General features: G+C 35.9%; 1 protein-coding gene across 2 annotated transcripts; it reads left to right on the plus strand.

Moving 5' to 3' along the window:
• Window positions 1–1,571: 1,571 nt before the first annotated feature.
• On the plus strand, window positions 1,572–10,751 carry LOC116401815. 2 transcript variants are annotated; one of them, XR_004214208.1, is made up of 4 exons: window positions 6,530–6,546; window positions 8,773–8,831; window positions 8,939–9,126; window positions 10,231–10,751. XR_004214208.1 is itself a non-coding variant. In XM_031880418.1 (3 exons), coding segments are annotated over exons 1-3 (579 nt in total). In that variant the 5' UTR covers window positions 1,572–1,623; the 3' UTR covers window positions 8,940–9,312. The 2 variants fall into 2 exon arrangements, 1 of the variants encoding a protein (XP_031736278.1); XM_031880418.1 differs by lacking the exons at window positions 6,530–6,546; window positions 10,231–10,751 and adding an exon at window positions 1,572–2,142 and having other exon boundaries at window positions 8,939–9,312.
• The last annotated feature ends 597 nt before the right edge of the window (window positions 10,752–11,348 follow it).

An 11,348-nucleotide genomic window follows, 5' to 3' on the forward strand; every position in this document is an offset into this window, starting at 1 on the left:
ATCGTTAAAGCAAGCATTGAAGACTGTCAATTGCAAAGAAAAACTTTGATTGCGAAGAGTGCAACAAGGCTTGGGCAGGGACTCAACTACTATGTCCCATCTATAGTACATTTTAGACTTTTTTAGTTCTGGTAGGCTTGCATAAGAAAAAGCCAAGTCACACCCAAGGTTTATGAAATAAAAAGGAAAGCAAAAAGTAAAACTAAATACAAAACATTAAAACAATGTAAATTGGGGGTGTTTGGGCATGCGGCCATAAGCAAACAGCGCCCTGGACAAGCATGCTTGTTACATTCTCCCCCACTTAAACAATTGACGTCCCTGTCGACTGGCGAAGCTAGAATTCCTCGATCTTCTTCTTTCACGCTTCAAGGTCTTCAGCACATTCCTAACGTGTTTCTTCCACATGGAGGTTCTTTCACTTCAGTAGGAATTCATGTATCCTCTTCATGGGTATACCCTTCCTCACTCTCTTAGGAAGGATTTCTTCCATTTCTTTATCGTCTTTCTGCTTTAGGTCACTAGATGACCATACACCATTGTTGCACTACTGGTCATCTGGATATTGATGGTAAGGTTTCAAGTTGCTCACATGAGCTACTAGATGATTTTTTATCCATGCAGGCAACGATACCCCATAGGATGCATTTCCAATTTTCTTCAGAACTTCAACAGGCCCTTCGTATTTTCTAGTGAGATGCTGATGTTGATGTCCTCTAAATCAAATTTTCTTTGCTTTAAACTCTATGAAGAGTTGGTCTTCAGCTCAAAACTTGAGAGGATGATGCTTCTTATCATACGCTTCGAGACTTTCTCTTAGTATGCTCGAGTGATGTTCGTAGTCTTCTCCCACTTTTTCGTAAAGTTATGAGCTTGAGGATTTTTTCCTGCATAAGGATGATCAACAATATGAGGCAGTATAGGTTGTCTTCCACTCAAGATTTCGAAAGGACTCGTTCTTGTGGATAGACTAGTTTGTGCATTAAAACAAAATTGAGCCACATCCATCAACTAGGCCCAATTCTTTTGTCCAAAATCAACAAAATGTCGTAGATATTCCTTAAGCATACAATTGAATCCTTCAGTTTGGCCATTCGTCTGAGGATGGCAGCTTAAGGATATATTTAGGCGTGTCCCCAAGAAGGCGAATAGTTCGGTCCGGAGAGTACCAATGAATCTACCATCCCTGTCACTCACAATGCTTGATGGAACTCCCCATCACTTCAAGACATTCTTAAAGAACAAGTGTGCTATCAGCTCGACAGAACATAGTTTTGTAATGGGGATGAAGGTGGCGTACTTCGAGAACCAATTGATTATAACCTTTGGGATGTGTAATAAAATCCATGGATTTCGCACATTCAGGGAATTTCAATGTGTTCGACTGACTTTCCAAAGTTACTTTCTCTACTAAAGCCTGAAGCCCCGTATGCTGCAAGAATCAGTGTTGCCAATCGAGGTTGCAACGTTTCAAATTCAACTGATCAGCATACCATTCAAAATTTGAATTTTCAACATGACGAGTTTGTAACTTTAGTGCCCCTTGGAGAAGAAAATGAAATTCAGGGTATATGTAATTCAGGTTTTGTTCCACAAGATAGTACAATTTAAATTATTCTCCATATGTTGCTTAATTATCTCATAACGGTTTATTTAAACCAGGATGCAGTGCATGATAGCAACGGTCCGGTTTCTTTTGCAGAAATAGAGAACAACACGACAGCTAGTATTGTAGAATTATCCAATACTCTTGGTAATTTGGATGAGACACATTGTTCTTGCTCTAAACATAGCGCAAAGAGAGTTTGGGAAGCATCACTTTCTTCCTTGAAGTCAAAGAAAGTAAAAGGAGTCAATCTGGACCATTTTCATTCTCACTCTAACAAAAATCTTGATCCTGAAAGTGATGTATACGATACCTGCTCTCAAGGATGCTCTTTAGCCAATTCAAAGCATGAGATTTTATCAAGTATTTATCCTAAAAATCCAACCAATCAGTGTACACAAAATTTCTGTCAAGAATTTGGAAGTGTAAATGTGGCATCAGAGGACCTCAATTCTGAAGAGAACACATTAGGAAAACCATTTAAAATTATGCTGATGAACATTGCAGACGAAACTAAGAAAACTCAGCTCATGAAGGTACGGTACCAATTTATAGTCTTCTAAAATATTCATCATTCATGTTTCTTTTATGAGATTTTCTATTGATAGTATTGAAGTTTTATATCCTTGGCTTAGTATTCTTTAAAGGGGTGTTTGGCACAAGGAGTGGTCCAAGAAGTTGTGAAATCTAGAAAGTTTTGAACTCTTAGGGCCTAGGACATACGAAGTCAATAAGGCATAAAATTGAAATTTTCTTGTCGGGAGTCCACAAACACTTTTGGCCAAACAAAGAGCGGAAAACTCCACACTTCCCTAATCCTACTCTTCCAGCTCCTTGGCTCATACAGCCTCTACGATCTCTACATACTGATAGGCCCATGGTAGTGAAGGTGTACACCCGTAGGCACAAGAAAGGATTCAGGAGAGGAGGATGGGAAGCTGTTTTGTTGGTCTGAATGCTGCTAGTTAAGGGGGCCATGAGTCTTTTATGCTTTCATATAAATACTATTATGATTGTTTGGGGAGGGTATGTTTTGGCATAGCTTGTATCAGGTTTCTTAGAATAATTGGGAGAGCTAGAGAAGCTTCTGATTCCTTCCCTCCATTATTGATAAATAAAATTGAGGTTAAGGCTTATCATATACATACCCAGTCATTGAACTTCTCCATATTCCTTAAGAGGCATATCTTGCTTGGCTTATTTGGCTGGCTCTACTCATGTAGGATTTCGAAAGGCGAATCTGACATCCTGCCAAAAATGATTAATCAGTTTCTTTAACATGAAGTTTAGGGATTCAATCTTTATATTATTTTTAAGAGTTATTCAATATCCCTACCTAGAATAGACAAATGAAGCTTGAAACTACCTATAATATTAATGTTGTTGTTTAATTATGACATTTTGTTATCGGTCTTTCTAACTTACGAATATCCATCTTCTGATATGTGTTCACATGCATATTTTATGGATGTAGATTTTATAGTATTTCTTTATTTATTTTATATGGCATTAGCTGTATACTTTTTTTATAAAATATTAATATAAATATTAAACCACCGATTCACCAAAAATTTTAAGCTGATGGTTGAAAGAAAATTCAATTATAGCCTTAAGCTTAAGCTACTTTGGTGGACTAGAAAGTATAATCTTAGAAACACTCAATCTGATCAAGTTCTCTGAAGCAAGAATTAAAGTTCGGAAAAATCTTTGCGGATTCTTACCAGCAACTATAGAATTAAAGAGTGAGAACTGAGGAAATTTTTCCCTTAATTTTGGGGATTTTGAACCCTTAGAAGCTCCTGTAATAATCCAATATGATCTATTTCAAAGTGATTTTTCCAATCCTATTGATTTATGTAGAATAAATTCAGTGATTTTAGATGAAGGGCTCCAAAGTGATGGTCTCCCAGATACCTTAATTTTCTCAAACAGAATGGCTTATCCATCTCAAGAAATCCTTTCGAAGCACTTAGGAAGTTGGGTGATGAAGAAGAAAACCTTGTTCGACCGGAAAGAGTTTCAGCCCTTGAATCCTCGCCGAAAAAAATAATTTTCAGAAGGCAAAATTCAAATTTGGGTATAGCTGGCATCTCCATGTACTTAGAAGGGGAAAAGACTTCAACAGAAAAGAGAGAAAAACAGACCTCGAAAGAAGAAAAGGCAGCCAGTCGGCATTTTATTATCTCAAAAAACAGCTCACCTAGCCCTCCCCAACCAAATTTTTTCAAACTTAATGTATTTGCAGACATTTTTAAAGCTGACACACAGATGGTAGGCCCCAAGAATTCTATTAAACAGAATTCCAATGGCTTTTGGTATTCTGACGAATTGGAGGAAGAATCAGAGTCCTCTCCTCCATCAAGGAACTTCACTTGCGGGCCATCTCCTGTTTTCAGTTCTCAACCAAAATTACCAGCCTCTCCCAAGACTAAAATATCCTCTACAATGAAAGCTATTCCATTTCATGCCATAAATTTTTCTAAGCACCTCAAGACCTATACCAAAGGGAGAACTTTTCGCAACATTTGGATGAGCTTAACTAATTCTGATTTATTAGAGGAAAGTTGTGTGAAGATACAAATTCAAAATTCAGTTGGCAAAAGGTCAGTACTGCCTTCCTCCTTAAGTAATAAATTTTCTCAATCCTCCTCCAAACTTTCTGGTTCATTCTTTAATTTTGTGCAAGATACTTCTTATCTAAAAAAAGTTGAGAACCTAGAAGATGAATTCAAGGAAGTTGAATCAGTCACCAGTGTAAGTAGTGCAGAATTTGAACCAGTTGAGGAAGAAATAATTCAATCAGAGACAGAGAAACAAGAGGACAGTGACTCTCTCGGTCCAGATTTTATTAAATTGTTTTCCTCCCCATAAAAAGAAATTTTGTGCAGGTCAGCAAGTATCCTTCCCCCTCAAGAGTTGGTTCCTTTCTTGGCAGCATGTGAAATTGAATTGATATAAGGGCAGAGGTAGCAAAGATGGAGATTATATCATGGAACACTAGAGGATTCATGGGCCATTCGAAACAATTGGCTATTAAAAATCTTTTGAAGAAAGCTAATCCAGATAGAGCATTGATTCCGGAGACCAAAAGAGAAGAGATTGCCAGTTGTATTATAAAGGCACTATGGATAAATATAAGTTGTCGATTATTGAAGTTCGGTCAAGAGAAGGAAGGTCATTACAGTGTGGCTTATAAGTTGTTTCAACATTAATTTATAAGTTGTTTGGAAAGGTTCTCGCAGAAAGATTAAAGAAAGTCAGGCCAGGTATTACTTTGTAAGACCTCCTATTATCTATACCTATAAAAGGAAGGGTAGAAAGGGAAATTCCTTAGCAACCAATTATGAGAGAATAATGGGAGAGGATCGTGTAGGTGGGGCCCGCCAGGAGGGAAGAGAGAGAGAGGTATAAATATGTAATGTTTAGGTTGTAGCCTGAGGGTATCCAGCCCCGTATAAAGGAGTTGGGTAAGTTTTCTATGTTGTTCTTCCTTTATTTTTCATATCTACTACTGTTGAATGTGTTTTGGCTTTTACATAAATAAAGAATTACAGAGTGCTGCCTCTGTTTAGCCATTTGGTTAGGATATTTTGTGTTTTATTGTTAGAATCTAACATACTTCTCCATTACAATGTGGCTTTCTGGAAGAGTGCCAAATCTTGGATCCTATTTTAATAGCAAAAGAAACTGTGGAGGTCTATAGTATCCGAAAAAAGAAAAGATGGATCATTAAATTAGACCTTGAAAAGGCCTTTAACAGAGTGGATTGGAAATTTTAGAAAATGTAATGCAAAAGAAGATCTTCGACGTAGGATATTGTGTTATATTGGCCAGCCTTTACAGCATCCCCACTTTGAAGTCTTTGATGATCAGGACTTTCGGATCAGCCCTCTGCTTCAAACAGTTTTTGCTCAACCAATCAAGGCTTATTCTTCTTTGTTCTCAGCATGCTGCCTTTGATTATGATTTTGCTTTGGAAAGATTCTTTTTATCATTTTGTTTGTCTCTGTTTTTGTGGCTTTTTGTTTTGATCTTGTGTTGTCGCTTTTTGGATGTTTTGAGGGCACTAAGGGGGTGTCAACCTAGTTTGAGATGCCCGGATGCGCCTGTTGATCTTCCCTCTCCCTTTTTGCTCTTTGTATAATCCTCATGTACATTGAGCTTTGTCTCTTTCTTTATATTAATAATAGTGAGACTCGTATCCTTTTTTAAAAAAAGAAAGAAAATTCAATTATATATCACCAACACTCTCCTCACTTGTGGGCTTGAAATATTTGAAAGGCCCAACAACTGGAAATGGATTTTAATTGGGGAGGAAACGACAATGCGAGGCTTGAACACAAGACCTTCTTGGACCACCTGCTCGGATACCATATTGAAAGGGAGACAAACAAACACACAACTTTACGTGGAAACCTGTGTACCAGGAGAAAAACCACTATATTTTTTTTCTTATTATTTTCTGATGAAAAATACAATAGGTACAAGGGAGAATAAATAGAATATACAGAGGAATAAAAAAGGAAAATATTTAGGAATTAAGAAAAATATTCCCATAAACTTTTCATAAATATTCTAAGATTCTAACAATTAAAAGTTCTATTTATTCCAAATTGTGACTGCTCTAATGTGCAGTTGTTTTCTAATTCAGATGATTGAGGAGCTTGGTGGTTCTCTCACTGCTGATGGGAGTACAAGCACTCATGTCATTACAGGAAAAAAAAACTCTAAATTTTTGTATTGCTCTCTTTTTAGGGTTAGTCTTGCAGCCTTAGACGAACACTCTTCTATGTGTCCTTTTGGCCTTTGAATACCGATAATTATCTCATTTGCACAAAAGTTAGCGATTCCATGCACACAAGGCCTTTGCCGTTATTCTTCCATTGCCTCGTAGTTGTGCTTAGGCTAGAAATTGTTGTGAACCTTCTAGATCTAAAAGGGTATAGTTTCTTATTCTACTGCCTGTTTACTTTTAGTTAAACATCAAAATCAATTCTTATGTTTGAGTTGGATTGTATCATGCTCTTCCTTTTCAGTTGTTTCTATCGTGATGGTGGGTAGTGGTTGTTAAGACAACCATTAGGCTAATTTGGGTTTCAGGCTTACTTTTCTCATTTTACGTGTAAAATGGCTCAAGCTCACTAATGAAAGATATTTGTTGGCTAGCTAGTGTTTTTATCCTCGATTTCCTTCTTCCCCTAATACATTATGTTATGGAATTTGTTAGATACCTAGATTAGTATAGGGTTGGGTATAAGGGTAATTAGATATTTAGAAAGTTACTAGTAGTTATTGTGTAAGTGTGGTTACTAGTAGTTATTATGTAAGTGTGGTAACTAGGGTGGTTACATGTTATTATAAATGGAGGGAGGGTAAGTTGGGAGAATTCTGGGGAGTGATATAAGGCTTGGGTGAGAGTACTCAAGAGGGAGGGTTCCAAGTGCTTTATACTTGGTTTTATCTTGTATTTTCTTATAGTTACATTATAATAAATTCAGATCTTGTTCTTGTTAGGAAGTATATGTCTCCAATATTATTTAAATACAGTAGAAGAATTAAAAAGGGTAATATTGACCCACACGAGAATATAGGAGAGATTATAGGAGGAGAGAATATCGGAGGAGATCTTTCCCATTAGTTTGTTAGTAAAGCAAAATAAAAGGGAGGAAAGAGGAGGGAGAAAGGGGACAAAATATTCCAAAGAAGTAGAGGCTGCCGTCTTTCGTGCTCGGGAGAAGTAGAGGGTCCAAGTCAAGTTCTTTTTATTCGACAATCTCCGGAAGAATGGAAGGATCGTCGAGCAAAGGACCAATGATTGAGAGTATCATCGAAGGTGGAGGTAAGACATTGAAGGAAATCAAGGTAGAAGGTAAAACAAACAAGTTTGAAAGGGATAAAAACTCGAACGATCATAGCAAATTCAAGAAGGTTGAAATGCCTGTGTTCAGTGGCACTGATCTGGATTGTGTTTATTTAGAACGGATTGGAATCTTCAGGTCCATAAATCGATGGACTCTAAGAAGTTGCTGAATCCATAGAAGAATCGAGGAAAACGCGATTGCAACGGTTATACAATGAAGGTGAAGAGGATGGCAAAGAGTGACCAAGAAGAAACTATAGAGGAAGGTCGATAAGGATTACTTGTGAGGCTCGAAATGAAGACTCGAGTGAAGAAAAATTTGTTGCTCAAAGAAACACAAAATGGCTGGTTGCAATGGAGAAAGAAGAAGCCGACAGTTACCGGTCTACAGAGGCTCGAGAAGGTGGTCTGAAATAGGGGTGAATCACGTGACGAGGAAGAAGTTGCTGCACACATGATGGTTCCAATGACGTGGTAGAAATTGGTAGGAAAGAGGATTAGGACAAAAGGAACAATCTTGGGTTTTACTATTTCATGTTTGTAAGCACACCTTGAGGACAAGGTGTTTTGAAGGATCGGGTAATGTTAGATACCTAGATTAGTATAAGGTTAGGGGTATAAGGGTAATTAGATATTTAGAAAGTTACTAGTAATTATTATGTAAGTGTGGTTACATCTTATTATAAATGGAGGGAGGGTAAGTGAGGGGAGAATTCTGGGGAGTGATTTAGGGCTTGGGTGAGAGTACTCAAGAGGGAGGTTCCAAGTGCTTTATACTTGGTTTTATCTTGTATTTTCTTATAGTTCATTATAATAAATTAAGATCTTGTTCTTGTTAGGAAGTATCCTAACAGAATAACTCTAGAAGGTCTCATGTTAGCGAATGATAATCTGCGTTAAGTGTGTATTTGTAGGAGTTCTTCTCCGGGCATCTATGGTTGATATTCTTTACCTTTCAATATATCAAAGCCAAGGATTCTTTTGCATTTCTCTATGCTTTTTCTTTACCGATTTATGCTTTTTTTTAGTTATATTTGAGAATAGTATTTCATTTCTTTCATGTGAAATGTTGAACTTCAGTAGTGTGGAGAGTGGAACGTAATATCTTACCTTTTATATTAGTAAACTTGATTTTAAGCAATGTGTTTTTGAAGATTTTATGTTGTAGAATGTTTTTTGTTCTTCAAGCTACTGTTCTTAACTTTATTTTCTCCTGTTAATGTTCTCAATGATTATCGAGCATATGCATTACCATGTGCCTTCAAGCGTGTCAGTGTGCTCTTGCTCATAATTGCAAATTACTCAGAGCTTGGATTGTCTCCTCCAGTTGGTTAAAGGAAAGCTACCGGGAAGGCAGATTTGTTGGTAAGTTCGAATGGCTTGCTAGTATCAAAGCGTAATGTATTTTCTTCCACTTATGTTTTTCATCCTACCTAATTTTTGTGATTGATTAATTCCTTATGGATCTGCAGACGAGTTGCCTTACATACTAAATGATGATGACTACATATCGAAGTATCGAGCCAGCCTAAAAGCTGCAGTTCTCAGGGCAAAAGCATGTTCTTGAGCTTTATTTGAAGGGTATGATGTTTGCATATCAGCTCACGCTCAACCACCACCTAAAACTCTATCCCTGATAGTCAAGTCAGCCGGTGGAAATGTAATTTCTCTGTTATTGTACAAATCTCGAGTACTAGGTTTGGTTCTCTATATTACATATACAACCACTATAATATGGCTATCCTCCCATCTAATGAAGACGTGAAGTTCTCAACAAACAAGCACGTATACGAATTCTAGACATGGGTCAATAAATCATAGACATGGTGACGTGTCATTTTTTTCTTAAAAATATAGGATAGTGCTAGAACACAGTTTTAATATATATAATTTAAAAAGTATGTATCATATTTATATAGAAATTCAAAGTCAATAAGTTTATGTATTTATATGCTTAAAAATAAGCTTGTCCTTCACTCAAAACTTATTCAAAGCCAAGAGTTTAATATGTGTGTGTGACCAATCTTGACCTTTATTGCATTGGAATACTTGTTGTCTAACACATCTACTGTACTAACTAGTGTTCAACATGTGTTCTCCGAGTGTTCCATACATATTGTTTATTGATACACTAGCCAAACTTGTGTGTATGTGCTTCTTAAGTCTTTAATATTTATGTTTGTTTTGATCCTAGGAATTGAGCATGTAATGTAAAAAGTCTATGCACAAGGGGTCATATGGCCATCTCCGTGTTTCTTTAATTATCAAATTTGTTCAAGTTTTTAATTGTCTCTAGATCAAAATCTGGAGTTATTTTTTGTGATTTGGTGTACAAATACATACATCCATGTTTCTAATTATGATTAGATTGTTTTCTGCTCGCAACATTTTATTGTTTAGCTTGTCTTTGATCTTGAACTTACTATTATGTTGATTTAAATTCCATTTTAGCCTTAGAACTTTCAAAACATCCATTTTAGTCATCGAGCTTCCAAAACGTAGCCAACTAACGGTTTTAGTATTTTGTAAATTATTTTATCAATTAATATTCATTTATCCAATACTCATCGGTCATTTCTGCTATATGTGATTGGAATATATCTCATAGGAAGCATTTTGAAAGTTGGGAAAAGATGGAAAATTTTAGGGACTAGAACAAGAATTTGTTTAATATTTTTTGATAGGGTGAATTCTTGCAATTTCCTTGTCGTATATACATAATTTTTTCTCTCATTTGGCAAATTCATTATGCTTGAAAATTTAGGTGATTCATGAGCTAGATAAAGTAAACAACGTATGGAAGATGATCTTTGTGGCTTGTGAGGAAGACGTGGAGGAAGCCTTGGTGGCCGTAGAAAAAGGGATATGGACTTTCAACGTTGAATGGTTAATGGCATGTATAATGAGACAAGAAGTAGACTTGGAGGCCCCTTAATTTGCTGAGTCCCTATGAGAAACAAGGTCACCCTAACTTTCAGTTTTGAACAAGCAGCAGCCAGCCATTTCGTCCTTGTGTAAATCCACTCTTTTCTCAACTCACTCTAATTTGGTACATAAACAAACTCTGATCGCTCCATCTCTATATTCATCAGTACATAAAAGACGATAAGTTTATTCATGGAGAAAGTTGGATGTAAGTATGTTTTAGGAATGGTCCTTCATTTAGTAACTTTGGGAATTGTAAAAATGAGGTAATGAAGTTCTATCAAGTTGAATGTTCTTGTTTATGTTAGATGAGACTGATTCTTGGATACCAGAATTAACTTGAAGTACGTGTTTGAGTTCCATTGGAGTGATTAGAGAAAAGATGTTCCTTTAAAAAGGGTAATTTTTTTATGTAGACTTTCTTTTTATTAAAATTGCTTAAAATACAATTTGAGAGTATTTCAATAGCTTTCAAAGAGTTGTCAAACACTTGTAGTTTTTCTAAAATAACATATTTTCAAAATTAATTACTGTAATAGTTAAACAAAAGATTCTTTCCCTTCGAAATTTTAAAGTTTGTCTAGTTACCTCTTAAACCTTTCAATTGTTTAATAGGTCTTTCAATTTTATGTTTTAAGTGTCTATAAATTTTGATTTTTTTTTATTTGTTAGATATAAATCTGAAGAAATGAATAAAGTAGATTTGTAAGTTTAAAATAGTTTAAAAGTTGAGAAATTAAATTTGTAGTTTAAAAAGTTGGAGTAAATAGTTTGTGTAAGTTTTATTTATTTATTTTAATAATAGAAGAGAGGGAGACGAAAACTGCAAACTGAAGGGAGAAGAAGCGGTGGCTGACTTTGTATATTTCTCCTTTCTTTTCAATTTGAGAAAATTTCTTTGCAATTCACTTTGAAAAGGAAATGAATATTTCTCCCTCAGACTTATCTCTCTCTTCT

This window comes from Cucumis sativus, chromosome 1 (genome assembly GCF_000004075.3).
Source record: "Cucumis sativus cultivar 9930 chromosome 1, Cucumber_9930_V3, whole genome shotgun sequence".
Lineage (NCBI taxonomy): Eukaryota > Viridiplantae > Streptophyta > Magnoliopsida > Cucurbitales > Cucurbitaceae > Cucumis > Cucumis sativus.